This window comes from Perissodus microlepis, chromosome 12, assembly GCF_051167445.1.
Source record: "Perissodus microlepis isolate ML-2025 ecotype Zambia chromosome 12, ASM5116744v1, whole genome shotgun sequence".
Lineage (NCBI taxonomy): Eukaryota > Metazoa > Chordata > Actinopteri > Cichliformes > Cichlidae > Perissodus > Perissodus microlepis.
Genome location: NC_140472.1, coordinates 8,637,693 through 8,655,224, shown reverse-complemented (window position 1 = coordinate 8,655,224; position 17,532 = coordinate 8,637,693). Strand labels below are relative to the sequence as shown.

General features: G+C 41.1%; 1 protein-coding gene across 1 annotated transcript; it reads left to right on the top strand.

Moving 5' to 3' along the window:
* Positions 1-1,804: 1,804 nt before the first annotated feature.
* LOC146375769 (lymphotoxin-alpha-like) lies at positions 1,805-8,746 on the top strand. Its single transcript, XM_084945287.1, has 4 exons — positions 1,805-2,800; positions 5,462-5,486; positions 5,576-5,635; positions 5,877-8,746. The coding sequence occupies exons 1-4, from the start codon at positions 2,588-2,590 to the stop codon at positions 6,284-6,286; spliced, it is 708 nt and encodes a 235-aa protein (XP_084801413.1). The 5' UTR covers positions 1,805-2,587; the 3' UTR covers positions 6,287-8,746.
* The last annotated feature ends 8,786 nt before the right edge of the window (positions 8,747-17,532 follow it).

Genomic DNA, 17,532 nt, shown 5'->3' with positions numbered 1-17,532 from the left:
GTTTATGTCTGTTGCACATCTCTTTATCACATTTTAACAATCCCCTCCTGAGACATAAAAAAAGACTTGTCTCAATTCATTTAAAAAGTACAGAAATATACTCACATGTTAGCCGTTTAAAATTTACACTGCAACCAGGGTTTTTTAAGCCTTTTATTTTCCACTGTGCAAATTAAAAAAATTAAAACATTCAGTTTACATCCTGTACGCAACACACAAAAGTTTATATATGATAAAAGGGAATTGTTATCAAAAGGTATCCGGTGACATTCTGAAAAATGTAACATTATTCCTTTCCCTTGATTAAAAAAAAGTCTGTGTATGCAAAGCGCTTAAATTTCAGCTTTGTTACACAGTGCCCAGTTTGCATTTTCATTACTTACACTACAGTTTCTGTTCAGTTAATTTCAGTTATTTAAACTGCTACATTGCATAAACCAAAGTACGTGGGAAATTCCAAGAAAATATTCCAAGTGCTACTGGACAGCTGAGATTTCATATTGGCTCTGATGATGCAAAATCCTGTTTGTTAAGTTGAAGGTGATTGCAAGGAATCATTCCTTTCGAAGAATGCAAAACATTTACTGTTCACCGAAACAATCAAGGGAAGTCACAATTACAAAGATGAGTGAAGAGGAACTTGATTTACTCACACATTGTTTCTAGGTAACTAATGCCCTAATTACTGCAGGCTGACTGCTGCTAACCAGTTGACATACTCTCTTAAATTCTTTTTCAAAGTCTTTTTCAACTGCAGGCTACTTAAAATTGCTTAACATTGCCAACTTACTCAGATCAGTAATCTACAACACTTCATTGATTGATATATTATCAGCTTCTGTTTTCATAGCACTCTGAATTTTTTGTCTATGTAAGCAACTAATGCTGCAGCATTTATTTTAGATAACATTATGAGAAATTTGTCGTAATGTCATGTGACATTGAATAATGTCACATGACATAGGGCACATGAATAATGGAGGACAGATTAAATGCCAGTATGACTACAAACTGCAAATAAATGAGAACGATAGGAGGTGCAGTGTAACAGACTGTGTGTCACTTGGGTGCTCTTAGAATCTCATCTCTGCTTTTCACAGATGATGTTGCGGGAATGGGAATCAGCACCAAGTCTTAGGCCGTGGTCCCTACCCTCAACTATGGTCACAAGCTTTCGGTAGTGACCGAAAGAACGAGATCGCAGATACAAGCAAAATACAAGAAATTATCTTTCTCCCAGGAGTGGCTGGTGTCTCCCTTATAGATAGGGTACAGAGCTCAGCCATTCATAAACGGCTCAGGGTAGAGCCTTAACTCCTCCACATCAAAAGGAGCGAGTTGAGGTGGTTCGGCCATCTGACAAGGATGCCTCCTGGGCAAGGTGTTACTGGCATGTCCCAATAGGAGCAGGTCCTAAGGCAGACTCAGGACATGCTGGAAAGATTATATCTCTCAGCTGACCTGGGCATGCCTTGGTGTTCCCCTGCACAAGCTGGAGGAGATGGCCAAGGAGAAGAGCTTCTCTGCTGAGGCAGCTGCCCTCATGAACCAGCCCTGCATAAGTGGGAAAAAATTAATGGGTGGATAGATGGAGGTTTCCAGTTCAAATGTTACCAGGACTTTGCAGTCTCTTTTAAGACTGCCCAGTGCAGTTTGTGTAACTTGGTTATTGTTAAAGTTATTGTCATCTGGGGTGTCTGTAGCTCAGAAGGTATTAGTAGTAGGTACTTCCGATCGGAAGGTTGGTGGTTCGATCCCTGGCTCCTCCAGTCTGCATGCCAAGTATCCTTGGGCAAGATACTAACCACAAGTTGCTCTCTGATGCATCCATCGGAGTGTGAATGTTGTTAGAAAAGCACTCAGTTTAGTGTCAGTGCTTGTGAGATTGGGAGAATGTAGCATGTTGTATACAGCGCTTTGAGTACTCTGGGAGAGTAGTATAGTGCTATATAAGAATCAGTCCATTTATCTGTAGTTATCGTTCAGCTTGTTTTCCTGTAAAGGTTTTTTTCTTTTCTTTTTTTCCAGAAACTGATTCAATGCATTCATAACCATGTGTTTTATACTAGATGTTGTTTTATAGATCCGCTCACAAGCTACACCATCCTCTAGTTCTTTGGAAAATGTGTAAACCTACTACAGCATACCACTAATTATTTATTTATTATGTCTAGACTACACGGACGTGATTACAGCTAGTCTGCAAATTACATCTGGACAAAGGGGCAGATAACAGCTAGCAGAGTGCTGACGTTCATTCGAAAACACTGTCAGTGTCCTCACGAGCAGCTGAAAAACAAAGTCTAGCCAATGGTCATTAATGGGACTGTCATTCACAGGTTTTATATTATAATCAATCCCTCTCCTAGCATTCGTGCTTTGGTTCCACTAAAAACCAAACTAGCCAACGTATTTCACGGTGTTAGAGAAAAGCCAGCCCCAAAAAAGAGGAAGTTCGTGCTTGATACTCGATACCCGGTGAAACTCATTTAAAGCGAGACTTGCAACAACGTGGGCGACACCACGCAAATAAATGGAGATGGAGGATGGGAGCCAGCGGCTAATCCGGGAATAGCAAAGCAGAGGCATGGAGGAAGACAAATGGGGTTTTGAAGTAGGGGAGGAGGCAGTACTTCAAAGCCCGAACACCTCTCTTCAGTTACTGTCGCCGAAGGAGACACGAAACAGGCGAATGGCTAAGCTTTTAGCCTTGGTGCTGGTTCTGGTGCTTGCAGGAGTTCTGCCTTTACTAATCACGATTTTACTCGGAAGTCAAAGGCATGCACCGCCGGGCAGCCAGGTAACATATACCCGACACACTCTTAAGATTTTCCGTTTAGAGCTGCTGCTGCTGAAATATTATTTTAACACTGCTTTCAAAAATCAAAAAGAGAGGAGAATAGTTTAGCGCATATTAAACAATGTAATCTATTATAAACGCAGCTAACTCATACGCCTTTAAATCCTCGGCTGATGCGTTCACGATATGTTCTACTCTTTATGTTTCCAAGCCAGCCGGGTCAAAGTTTATTCCCTCATGCAATGTTTTGATAAACTTGGCTACAGCATTAGCCAAAGCGCGTTGGCGGCGTAATTTCCACGAAATTATTCGCACTTGTGAGTCGTGGGCACACTGAAGCCAAGCACGCGCGGTAGCTCGACACACGCACACGGCCAGCAAAACAGAGCGCACGTGCCCAAATGTTGTTACCGCGCAGCTGTAGTTTGGAGTGCTTAGTTACAGAAACGTACTTGCTTAAAAATGCTGAAACCTTAAAAACGGCCTCTGTAAAAGACACCGAGGAAGAACCCAACCTATCATCTGTGTTAGTTTCGTTGCCTAGGAAAAGGTGCCACAGGACACTGCACTAACCGCTTCTTAGGCTACGTTCACACTGCAGGCGAAAGCGCATCAAATCCGACTTTTTTGACTCTATGCGACCCATATCCGATCATGGTATGACAGTGTGAACAGCACAAATCCGATATTTTCAAATCCGACCTGGGTCACTTTCGTATGTGGTACTGAATCCGACACACATCTGATGTTTTAGAAAGCGACTGCTGTTTGAATGGTTATGTCGCATTAAACCCGCTTTTTACGTCACTGACACAAGACAGACGCCAATTATCAGCGTCGGAGAAGCGCCCGAGAAAACATCGTGAACACTTCCTGGCCATCCAGTGAAACTGTTGGGAAGACAGCGTTGGAGAAACGTGAACATTTTATTTGTACTGAATAATCTGCAGATTCTGACAGAAATCTGCAACTATCCTTTGAAGCACCGCTCCTCTCTAAAACGGCAACAAGGATAAGTATTAGGCCATATGAAAATAACAAAATAACTTTATAACTTAAAGCAAAATTGGGAAACGTAAAGTCCGAAACAAATCTTTATATCAAGGCCATCAGTCAAACACTACTGTTTGGGTCTAAACAGAGCGCGTTGTGTGTGACGACTTCTTTTGCGCATGCGTGGCGCTTTGAGGGTTCACACTAGAGCGCGTTTGCTGTCACATTTTATTTGTAGTGTGAACAAGCAGACAAAAAAAAATCAGATTTGATCAAAAAATCGGAATTGAGCATTAAGACCTGCAGTGTGAACGTAGCCTTAGAGGGATGAACTCCAAAATAAGGGATCTGTGATTCAGGAAATTATGGCCGGCGAGTTCATTTTATGACCACAGTGACCGGTGTTATGCCACAAAGTGATTTCCGGTATTTGCGGGGAAAAAAAAACTGATTGCGGGTATTTAAACTGTTATAAGTGACCTGTTGGTATATACTCTGTCTAAGGAGCTTGGAAAGAAAAACGTCTGGACTTCTTTGAGTTGCTTGAAGACGTTTCACCTCTCATCCGAGAAGCTTCTTCAGTTCTTCTGATTCAGAATTCAGTTCTGATTCAGAACTGAAGAAGCTTCTCGGATGAGAGGTGAAACGTCTTCAAGCAACTCAAAGAAGTCCAGACGTTTTTCTTTCCAAGCTCCTTAGACTACCATGACTTGGATGACTGAGAACCTTCACAGACATATATATACTCTGTCAAAAACATGTCAAACGCATTTCTCGTGAATTATATCAAGTCCCTTTCAGCCAGAAAGAACATTCTTATCACAAAGTAGAAGCCACAATCAGTTTTTGGCAAAGAGGATTTTACATATCTTTTATTTATTTAAAATGAACAAAAAAGTAATTTCAAGAGAGATCTGGCCAAGAGGTGAACAGAACTTGAAACAAATATAACATCACAGTTCTAAAAGAATATTTTATGTGACTGAAAAGGACTAGATTGTTTACAGTTACAATAATGCAGCATCATAAAGATGCTGGCAAAGATACTTGGTCATTTCTTACATAAAGCCTTCCTGGATTGTTTTCACTGCTGTCTTTTTACCAATAAAGTTCCTGGTAAGTAAAGATATTATTTATTATTTAGAAAAATAATTGCTGAAATAGAACACAGAAACATCGGAAATCACTTTTTGTCAGATGATCGCTTTTTGGCACAATACTAAAAACTGTGTGTTCCTCAAACAAATGAGGTCATAATATTTCAGTAAATCTGAACCACAGAGTCAGTGAAGCGTCCAAAAACATTTAAAGACATTCATGTCAATGCTGTTTTTGAAACCTGCTTCCTGCAGTAAAACAGTTGTATAATGTATATTAAAAAAACCTCAGATTTGGAGAGTGTCTCTCTATCTTTTAGTCCCAAACCATTATTTAACCAGGAAGCGAAACTGTTGAAATTGATTGAATATTCCCTAAATGTTCTAACATAGCTCATTTACCAGGCACCTATAGTTTGAGTGTTCCTGTGGTTATTGTTTCTAATATACATAAACAGTGTTCTGCTATTACACTTTGGTGAAAATAGTGTAGGGTAGATTGGCATCGAGTTACATTATATTTTTGGTCATTCTAATAAAGTATGCTAAGACTTTGTCTGTTTCCTTACAGCCAACCACGCCACCCGACCTGTCAGGTAAATGTTAATACTGTGTTAGCACGAAGTTAAAACAGAAACGCCATCACCACATTTCAAACAATCTTTTTTTTCAATCTGTGTTGTAGTCAACAAACTAGAAACTTCAAGACATCAAAACTTGGATAATCCAGCTGCCATGCTAACAGGTAAAGTTAAAAATGGTGTGTGTATGTGTGTGTGTCTTTATCTTATGCTGATTTAAGTTTTTTTTCATTAACCACACTTTGTATGGAGCTTATCATAAAAAAAAAAGGTTCTGTGCCTAAATTATTTGCACATGACTCTGCAAGAAGTCATTCACTTTTACTTAAGTTTGAAGCTAGCTATAAATTATAGACAAGTAGAAACATGAGTAACCTTAGTTTTTCTTTTTTTTTTCTTCTTTAGCTCCTGTAGGGAATAACACGAATGGGCAGTACCTTCAATGGGCACATGACATCGGAAATGCTTACTGTCACGGCGGCTTCAGCTACTCCAATGGGGATCTTGTGGTGCCCAGAGATGGCTTGTACAGTGTCTACCTGCAGATCACGTATAGTGGTTTAGTGTGTCCTGTCCATAAAAAACTGATGAACAAGGTGTTGCATAGTTCAGAAGAATACAGAAATGATATGACTCTCCTCTCATCGATCCACACAATGAGCTGCAGCGAAGATGTCTGGAGTAAATCCCTCTATACAGCTGGCTTCTTTTTCCTGAAAGCAAAAGACAAACTACGTGTGATGTCATCACATCCAGATTATATTACCAAGGCAGAATATGAAGTGTTCTTTGGCGCTGTGCTTTTTCCTCACTAATATCTATATCACATATATCAAGATTGTTCGAATCCGATCTTGAGGATGGTTTTTAGCCTCTTCTCCAGGAAAATCAGTGTATTTTATGGTTTCCCCTTTACTCTTTTTGCTCATGAAACATATGCAGCTACCGCAGCAGTGAGAAGCTATTGAACAAGCTATGACAGTGGGTTAATTTCACCCTATGCAAGTTATAAGCTGCATTGTTTTTTACTCATTAACGACAGCTCACTTTACATACTGCCTCCTAAACAGTGGTTTCCTGGTATAAAATATAATATGTCCTTGACAGCACCTGACTCGTATAACTGCAAAACTCATCAATTATAGCCTTCTTCTTATTTTATATGTGTGGAATTAAAATATATGGGTGATTGTGGCTCAAGAGTTGGGAGTTCGCCTTGTAATCGGAAGGTTGCCGGTTCGAGCCCTGGCTTGGACAGTCTCGGTCGTTGTGTCCTTGGGCAAGACACCCGTTGCCTACTGGTGGTGGTCAGAGGGCCCGGTGGCGCCAGTGTCTGGCAGCCTCGCCTCTGTCAGTGCGCCCCAGGGTGGCTGTGGCTACAATGTAGCTTGCCATCACCAGTGTGTGAATGTGTGTGTGAATGGGTAGATGACTGGTTGTGTAAAGCACTTTGGGGTCCTTAGGGACTAGTAAAGAGCTATACAAATACAGGCCATTTACCATTTTTATATATTTTGCCATTGTGATAATTGTTGGTGATGGTCCCTTTTAAAGTGTCTTGAAATATTTTCTCAAGTTCGGTTTAAATTTCTCAAAGTCGAACAGTCTCAAGGTCTATAAAAGCAAAAGAGCCAAAGACATGACCAAGTGTGAACTTTATGTTGAAATAGAGACACTGCTCAGAAGTTTTCGGAAGACGGTGAATCATTAGCCCATAATTTCCAGCCACACATATACTGTTGCCATCATGACTGTATTTATTTCCGGTCACAACTAAGAAGGACTTGGCCCGTTTGGACTGGCCCTAAAAGTGAGTCAGTTCTCATAGATCTCTAGTTCAAAGTCCTACACTCTACAGCATTTAAACATTATGTTTACAGCATTTTACTGAAATAGTTTTGGTCTCTGTAGCTAATTCCTCTCTTAATTTTTCTATAACTCTCTCATTTAAATTGTATCGAGATTTAAAAGTTACACTGAAGGCCACTTAGCCTAAATTGGAGGCTGATACTTTAAGCTGTAAGGCTCCATCTCAGCTAACTAAAAACGAGACTTCTTGGCTAAATACCATGTATTGTGAAAAATTAGGTTTTAAAACAAGAGATTATATTGGCTCAAAGGACGCCAGTGGAAAGTTAATTGGCCACGTGGTGAATGATGCAGGAAACAAAAAAAGAGTGGAAGCATTAGCTGAAATATGAATTTTTTGTACAGTTGTAGATACAGTTGTGCTGTGGTATGCTGATTAAATGCAGCACTGGTTGCTTAGTGTCCAGTCCTGTAGTCATTGTAACATGTTTGTAGTAGTCTAAACCTGTGATGCTCTCATCAGGTAATAAAGCTTTAAAGGGGTGATAAAAGCATCTCAGTGCCACACAACTTTTATTGTGTTTTGATATGTTTAAAAGATTTAGCACAGCAGTTTGTCCGTATGAACACTGTGCATCGTTGGTGCCAGTGTTTTAACGCTGACGGTGAGAGAATTTCTCCGACTCATATACTCACAGTTTATTGATGTGTAATAGGAAGCATGTGCAATGTTGGGAGGAACGCTTAAATCACTGCACTACCTGCAGGTGTGACTCGAAATGTTTGAGGGATGCTGGAAGACTCAGTTGTAGAGTTAGTGATGGATTACATTGTATACCATAGTATTTATATGTGGTAGAATGTAACTATTGTTTGTTGTTTTTTCCACGGGATTCATTGTAAACTGATGAAAACATATATGTGGAACTTTTCACTTTATACTTTTAACCTACGAGTTGCTGCTGTGTGCTCATATACACTTATTTAACAAGCCTAGAAATGTGTGTTTGTATTTAATTATTTAATTCATTGCTTGCAGGGAATTCTATACTTGGTGGTATATAAATCAGCATTTGCTACAATGAAAGAAATTACATAATTTGTAAATTTGTATTTTTGTGCGAGTTGTGGGAATAGTTTCTAAAATCAAAGTTTATGCCAAGACACGATTTCCCGTTTTTTGGTGATCATTACAGATTTGTTTCACTTTCTGACCTTATATGTAAGACATTTTCTCATATTTCAAATGTTTCATGTCCAAAATCAGAGGCTCAGTTTGTGGGAATAGTTTGTCTCCACAAATAACGGTTCTGTGCCTGCATCTGTCAGTGGGTGGAAAGTTTTAGTTTTCACTTTATCTTTTCTCCTGATGAATGGTTTCTTTGGTAAAATGAGTGTGTTTGTTGCTTCCTCACATCTCTGTAAGATGACCTAATGTTATGTTATTAAAGCAGTTGTCCATAGTGTTTGCTTTCCCAGTTACAAGCAGAATATTTTTGTAAGACCGCTCCCTTGAGGCACTGTTCCTGGGGATTCCTGGCAAGACACATCCACTTAATCATTACAGTGAATCACAAGTGGAAACTTTTTCTGTTTTTGTGCTCCACTGAAGACAAAGCTTTCCTTCAACCAGGAACGTTTTCTAAAGATATTCAGGAATATCTTTACACACAGACAGTTTGGCAAGTGATTTACATCAGCACTCAATATTAAGGAAATGTTTGCATGAAAGGGGCTACATAGTCTGGAACAATGCTTGGTAGGTGGTACGTGGCAGAATCCACATGGATGGCACGGTTTCCCAGCTGACCTTGCCATCTTTCCATAGTGCATCTTAGTACCATGTGTTTTCCAGGTAAGTGATGCACACGCACAATGATGTAAAAGAAAATGTTATTCAGGCCAGGTCACCTTCTTCCATTGCTCTGAGGTCCTGTTCTGTTACTCACATGCCCACTATGGGCCCTTTCAGTGAGGGACCGGGCTCAGCACAGGCACCCTGACTGGTCCTTGGATTAAAGCTCCATAAACAACAAATTATAATGTACTGCACATTTTGACACCTTTCTATCAGAACCATCACAAATTATTTTGGCAATTTGAGCTAATTGGCAAAATTGAGTTTTGGAGATGCCCTGACCAAGGGTTCTGGAGCCAATGGGTGGTGGAGGGGACTCGCCCAGCCTGACTACCATGACATCCAGGTGTTTTCCGTGTTTGCCCTGTTTGATATGAAAAAACCTGAGTAGCATTGCAGGTCAAATATTATCAGTCATACCTGGCAGCTCCATTCTAGATTGTGGCCTGGGGTGGTTTTAAGGCTAGAGCAACCTATTAGAGTTATTTGGACTAATATAGATTGATACTTTCATACTTTTGTTTCACAAAGGGTTAAACAGGAAATGTCCACAGTTTAGACTCTAATTGCAGAAGATTTTATAAAAACATCTTGGTAGAAGCAAAGCAAAAGTAAAAAAAAAATTCTAATTTTGTTCTCATCTGTGGGGAGAGAGAGGTTGGTGGTGAGATAGGCATTTCCAGCACTGACGATGTGTTCCACCTCAGTGTTCTGTGTTAATAGAAATAATCCAGAAAAAAGGATTCCTTGATAGATCCCACATCATCTCCAAGTTGTAATCCACAGGGAAAACTTTGGAAGTCTTAAGAAGCTGCAATCCACTAGGAAAATGATGAAAGTCCAGATCCTTCTCAGAATTATAATTAAACACGGCAATGATGATAATGACGATGAGCAGAAATAGATTCAATCCAAGTCCAATCTGTAAGTTCACCATGGGCATCTCCCCTTGGCACCTCTGCTGGAATTTCAATTGGTGATCTCCTGAAATCCAATCCTTTTAACTGCTCAACTCGCAGGGTGCCAGTGACTGATCCAGAATGCCTCCAGGTATCCCAGTTCATACTTCAAGTGCCCACTCATCCCAACTCTCTAATATCTAGTAAACCAATCAGGTGTACATAAGATTCACTGATCTTTTACCCCCACCTCATTATCCTCTCCTTCCTTGACCCTTCACCTTTTTTTAACTAAGGCAGAGGTTATTGAATTTCATGTCTCCATTAAGATCAGATTTTATTAGCACATTCACTTTAGCATAATCACAATTAAACCAAATACATTTTCTTAGAACTTAGAACTTTTTTAATTGTCATTGTGCAGTTGCTTGCACAGCGAAAAGGTGCAAAAGTACTGAAAACAACATACAAAGGAAAACAATATAAGTACGCTGTATAGACGGTGTATGAGTTACAGAAACATTGTGGGGGGGGGGGGGGGGGGGGGGGGGTGTTACAGGGGCAATAATATAATAAGGGTGGAAGGGATGACTGGTCGTTAAGGATGGGAATGGTAATTGCACATCTGCTAGAATATTGCACAGAGGCCAAAATATTGTACAGTAAAAGGAAAGACTGAAACATTGCACAGGGGATAGCAGCAACAGAGTGAGCGACACCATGAAATCTGTTCACGCTCTTAATTTGCATTTATGATTCTGACAGCCCACAGGTAGAAGCTGTTCTTTAGTCTATTGGTTTTGCACCTGATTGATCTGAACATTTTTCCAGAGGGCAGGATGTTGAAAAGGTGGTGGTTAGGATGGAGATGGCTCCCTCTGGCTCTGGAGAGACATCTAGAGCTGGCAATGGAGTCCAGGGGGGGAGGATGAACAGCCTATCACCTTCTCTACAGTTCTGATGACCCTCTGGAGCCTCTTCTTGTCAGCTGTTGTGCAACCAGTGTACACAGGGATGGCATGCACCAACATCCTCTCACACATTAGTAGGTCAGTCAGTAGCCTGTTCCATCTCAGAACCCTCAGGAAAAGAGGCACTGCTGTCTGAAGCCTACCGTACTAAATCATAAACTTTAAAAGTCACATATTCAGAGACCACATTGTCTCGTGCCACTGAAGGAGCTGCTCAGTGCTGTCAGAGTCTCCTGCATGGTGGGAAATGTTGTCCAACAAGGATGACAGCTTAGCCACCTTTCTCCTGTCACTCACTACCTCCACTGGATCCAGAGGGCATCCTAGAACAGAGGTGGCCCTCCGCGTCAGCCTGTTCAGTCTCTTCTTGTCCCTTCACTCCAAAAGGACACACACACACACACACACACACACACACACACACACACACACACACACACACACACACACACACACACACACACACACACACACACACACACACACACACACACACACACACACACACCTAACTAATGACATCTGATTCATGTAAAAATGTCTTTTTACATTTTATTTTTACATTCTTCTAATGTCAAACGTTTATCTCTAGGAACACTATGAGATCTAGATTTTACAGATATATCCTTATACCCCCACACACCTACCATAATCTCTAACATCTAGAAACCTCCACACACATTCCTCAGTCACACCACACATTCTTGTGCTGAGACCTGGCTCTCACTCTCACAGTTTATATAGTGTTAAATCACTACACCAGCCACCTAAAGGCGCTTTATATTATAATGTAGTGACCCTATAATACACATTATCATATGTGCGATAGTTTTGGCATAAACCAAGATTCCATTCCAACAAGGAAAGAGCACTTCTTCTATATGATAACAGAAATAATACAAAAATAAAAAATAAAAACCCAATATGACTGAGATTTAATTTAAATTCTGTAATTTCACAGCAATGATTCTAGAGAAGACAGCTAAAAAAGCACTAGAAATTCGCTTGACTGGAAATTCAGTCCCTACCCTCACCTATGGTCACGAGCTGTGGGTGGTAACCAAAGAACGAGATCATGGCTACAAGCGGTAGAAATGAGCTTCCTCTGCAGGGTGGCTGGCCTCTCCCTTAGAGATAGGGTGAGAAGTTCAGCCACTCGGAAGGGTCAGTAAGTAGAGCTACTGCTCCTCTACATCGAAAGTTGAGGTGGTTCGGCCATCTGACAAGGATGCCTCCTGGGCAAGTTGTTCCAGGCATGAGGAGGCCCTGGGGCAGACACAGGACATGTTGGAGAGATTATATCTCTCAGATTCAATTCAATTTTATTTATATAGCGCCAAATCACAACAAAAGTCGCCTCAAGGCGCTTCATAGATACAGAGAAAAACCCAACAATCATATGACTTCCTATAAGCAAGCACTTTGGCGACAGTGGGAAGGAAAAACTCCCTTTTTTTTTTTTGTCCCATTTGGATCTTTAGCCATCAGAATTGTTGTCTTAAGGCCAAGAAAGATGCCAAGCGGATTTATTTCACCAAGTGGATCATCATGGCCTTGCCATATTGGTCCATTTGATTGACCTTTATTATAATTATGTATTTATTTTATTTTCGGTTGCTACAAACAGGACAGACATGACTGGGGGATAGGACAGGGAGAAAGAATGAAAGAAAGAGAGGGAGAGAAAGAAAACCAGAGGGGAGAAGAGACTGTGAGAAAGGGGGGGAAGAAAGAAAGAAAAACAAACAAAACACCTGGATCATCTGTATGGAGAAAAAAAAAAAAAAAAAAAAAAAAAAAAATGAGCAACATAAAAAACAGCACCATCACAATAAACTAGCTAGCAGTAGATAACAGTAGATACTAAATATTAAACGATATTGTGCAGCACGCAAGATAGACAGCGCACAATGTGCTTTAAGGCTGCAGCCAAGAAAGGTGTAGTCCGCGTCTATGAACACCCGTGTGTACACCTGTGTGCATACCTGTGTGGATCAGCATGCTTGTATTCCAAAGGTTTCTCCATGTAACGATCTGCTAGGGAGTGTGGGGAGCCATAGCCCCGTCCACCAGGGTATGAAGCAGGTATGGAGGAGATCCAGGCCCCAGACATCCAGAGGCCCCAGAGTACGAGGACCCGAGGAGGACCACCAAAAGGGGGGGAACCGTGCCACCCTCCTGGGAAGAGCTGAGTAGAGCCCCAAACGAGAGGTCACCCAGCAGCTACGGAGCAGAGGCCAGAGGGGGTTGCAGTGGCGTGCCCGCGGGCTCTGCCGGCAGCCAGCTGTGTCAGAGAGGACCAAGCTTCAGGCCCAGAGGCCTGAGGGCATCCCACCCCCCGGAAGGGGCCCAGCCAGACCACAGGCGCCAGGCCCCGCCAATCGGCCACCAGGAGTGAGCCGGTACATACATGAGCGCCCAGCCCCAGACGACAAGGACCACCAACACACCAACGTCTGAGGGCATCAGCCACCGGCAGGGAGTGTGGTGAGGGGAGATAGGCCTCCGTACTTTGGATGGCCTGAGATGTACCCAGAGAGGTTGAGTCTAAGACCCAACCTGACATATAGACACAGACGAACAGGCGCACACGGACACAAACGTGCATTCCCACCCCCATATACACAACAAAATACTCGGCACTCACCCAACGTGTAGACAGACACAAATAGACACTGCACAGACAGTCACACTCCCCAAACATACTCTATATCCCAGGTCCAGGTACTCCCCGCCCCCAGAGGGGCAAGATGCACCTAAACCCAGGAGACGTAACCCTTCTCTCTGGGGTGGAGGAGAAAAACTCCCTTTTAACAGGAAGAAACCTCCAGCAGAACCAGGCTCAGGGAGGGGCGGCCATCTGCTGCGACCGGTTGGGGTGAGAGAAGGAAGACAGGATAAAAGACATGCTGTGGAAGAGAGACAGAGATTAATAACAGATATGATTCAATGCAGAGAGGTCTATTAACACATATTGAGTGAGAAAGGTGACTGGAAAGGAAAAACTCAATGCATCATGGGAATCCCCAGCAGCCTACGTCTATTGCAGCATAACTAAGGGAGGATTCAGGGTCACCTGGTCCAGCCCTAACTATATGCTTTAGCAAAAAGGAAAGTTTTAAGCCTAATCTTAAAAGTAGAGATGGTGTCTGTCTCCCGAATCCAAACTGGCTGCCAAATGCATGCATTGCAGAGATGCATCTTACAGATGTTGGCTTCTTCAGAGTTTTCCATGTAGTGTTTAGTGAATTTGCAGTAAGGTTTGAGGGGCATTTTTATTATTGAGAAATACATGTTTGCAGCTGTAAAAAAAAAAAAAAAACAGAAACTGCCGAGCTAAGAAAATAGTCACAGCACTCATCAGAAAAAGTGGAAGTGGAACATCTATGTCACACCGCAATCAAAAACATACGTCTTATGACTTTGACGTCATTAATCAGACCTGTGGTTAGCAAATTACAATTTTTTTCATGTGACTCTTTCTTGGAAATACAATTCAGTTTCTTGGCCCATTAACTGAACTGCAAACAAACTTTTTTTGTTGTTGTTGCGACAATGAAAATTGATTAACGTCATCTTTGTAGATTGCAAAAAGACATATTAAGAAGAAAATTCATGTGCAGTTTAATGTTCACATTCAATATGCAAAGGGCATGATTGCTGTTTTTGTACATATTTTTTTTGTTAGATAATGGATGTAAAATGTAATTGGCTATTTTTAGAAAATCACATGCTTTTGATTACCAAATAGTATCGATTTCCAGAGAATGTCTTCAAACCAAAAACCAAAAATTACCTCCACTGGATCCAGAGGGCATCCTAGAACAGAGGTGGCCCTCCGCGTCAGCCTGTTCAGTCTCTTCCTGTCCCCAGCAGACCACACCATAAAAGATGGCTGAGGCCACCACAGAGTCATACAAGGTCTTCCGAGTGGGTCCTTCACTCCAAAAGGCCTGAGCCTCTGCAGCAGGTACAGCCTGCTCTGTCCTTTTCTGTAGAAGCCATCTGGATTGTGAGTGCAGTCCAGTTTATTGTTTAGATGAACACCAAGGTACCTGTAGCTATCCACAGCCTGTTCAGTGGTTGCAGTGGAGGATGTTTGTGCCTGCAGAAGTCCAGCTCCTTGGTTTTTCTAGTGTTGATCAGAAGGTAGTTCTGTTACCACCAGTCCACAAAGCCTTGGGTCAGTTCTCTGTACTCCCTGTCGTCCCCATCAGTGATGATGCCAACAATTGGCCATGGCAGACAATCACTGGCATGATTGCTGAGCCTTCTCACAGCACAAAAAAATCACTCTCCTGTCTAATGACCACTGGCAGCCTTAAATACTCTCAGCTGTTAAGGACTAAACCATTATTTTACTTTCAGGTGAGTTTTGGCAGACCTACGATGTGGTCCACTGCAACAACTTGTCAAATCAAATCAGTTTCTGGCTGTTGAGGGCCCAGCCCCCGAATGTCAGCAGAAAAACAAAGACAAGATCACAACATTAGTCACTACGTACAGGTTTGTTCCTCGAGCAGGAATGAACTGCTTTTACTCCTCTTAAACTAGTATTCACCTTATACCTCAAAGTTAATAGCGAATAGCTTTATTCATCATTATTTTTGTTTAGTTTAAATAAATTGCATGAATAAATAAATAAAACTGGAGTATGTAGAGAATGAAACTCACTTGACAACATTCTGGAGTTGAAATATTACATCACGGTACCAGTTTTACTTTAACAGTAAATATTTAACTTGGATAAACCAGCTGGCACATCTAAAAAAAAAAGACTTACCATTGTATGGGCAAGATCACCTTTTCATAGACAAAACAAATCCTATTCCTGAGCCTGATGAATAGGTTTCACTTGGCACATTTTATCTTGTTAGTCTGGCTGTGTAATTTCAAATATGTACAGTGCGTGCCTTTGTGTGTGGGCTGAGGCATCCACACAAAGGCATGCACTGTGTACAGTACACATACTTTACGAAGTTTAAGTTCAATGAAAGTTAATAAGAAAAATGTGCTCTTATTTTCTTGTTTTAAACCAAAGGGATTTTGAGGCTGAATTGGCCATCACATACGTGTTCTAAAATTGTTAGTCTGAACTGAAAATCCATTCTCAGATTTTTGCTTTCCACAACACATTTGTAATGGTTAAGTTCAATTTTAACAATAAAGGCCTGTTAATTTGCAGAAGCTTGTATTGCAAGAAATACATTTAGGTGATTAAAAAATTCCTTACAATGCCCTGACAAAGCATAAATACAGGTTCAGCAGCCTGCTTATCTCATCAAACGTCAAACTGGAAGAGAAGCAAAAAAACCCAAAAAACAAAACCTGAAATGTGTCTGTGAGTTTCTATCTACTCTGAAAACATGCCATGGTCGTCTTTGATGATGTAATGCTGAGACTCTTCTGATTTCTATTATTACTTTCACTGCCACCTACACCAAATCTGTGGCATTTATGAGACCGAAAGGTTACACCATGATGCAATCTTCCATTAATCTGTCTGTTTATGAGCACTTTGTCTTTCATAACTTATTGTGTCCTATGAAGAACAAAGTGTCCTGACATGAGTCATTCCAGGGTTATTCTTAAGTACAGGATGAATACCCTGTTTACATTAACAAAACCTAGGTACAGTGCCTTGAAAAAGTATTCGTACCCTTGAACCTTTATACATTTTGTCACCTTACAACCACAAACTTAAAAGACCAACACAGTGGTAAGAAAAGAATATATGGTTTTTTTTTTGTTTTGTTTTTTGTTTTTTGTTTTTTACATGCGAGCATTTGTATAGAACGACGTAAAGGTTGACGTTTGCCATGTAGGGGACATGGCAAAAATGGGCACAAAAGTTAAACCTTTGGGCATAAATGCAAAGCAATTGGTGGTGGTGGCTGCAGCATCATGCTCTTGGGGTGCTTTTCTTTAGCAGGGACAGAGAAGCTGGTCAGAGTTGATGGGAAGATGGATGGAGGCAAATACAGGGCAGGCCTGGAAGAAAACCTGTTGGAGGCTACAAAGGACTGGGAAGGAGATTCACCTTCCAGCAAGAAAATGATCCTAAACCTACAGCAAAAGCTGCAATGGAATGGTTTAAATCAAAGAGTATTCATGTGTTAGAATGGCCCAGTCAAAGTCCAGACCTAAATCCCATTGGGTATATGTGGCAAGGTTTACAAATTGCTGTTCACAGACGCTCTCCATCCAATCTGTTTTTTTTGCAATGAGGAATGGGCAAAAATTTCAGTCTCTAAATGTGCAAATCTGGTAGAAACATACCCCAAAAGATTTGCAGCTGTAATTGGAGCAAAAGGTAGCAGGGGGGCTGAATACAAATGCATGCCTTGCTTTTCAAATTTTTATTTGCTTAAGATTTTGAAAACCATGTATTATTTTCATACCACTTCACAATTATGTGCTACTTTGTGTTGGTCTATCACAGAAAATCTCAATAAAAAACATTTAAGTTTGCAGTTGTAAGGTGACAAAATACGTAAAAGTTCAAGGGGTATGAATACTTTTTC

What these genes read in the sequence shown, in the direction of transcription:
- LOC146375769 (XM_084945287.1), top strand. Translation starts at nt 2,588, where the DNA reads ATGGAGGAAGACAAATGGGGTTTTGAAGTAGGGGAGGAGGCAGTACTT. An exon ending in ATGCACCGCCGGGCAGCCAG is followed by an intron (nt 2,801 to 5,461) that starts GTAACATATACC and finishes GTTTCCTTACAG; the next exon opens with CCAACCACGCCACCCGACCT. An exon ending in TCCAGCTGCCATGCTAACAG is followed by an intron (nt 5,636 to 5,876) that starts GTAAAGTTAAAA and finishes TTTCTTCTTTAG; the next exon opens with CTCCTGTAGGGAATAACACG.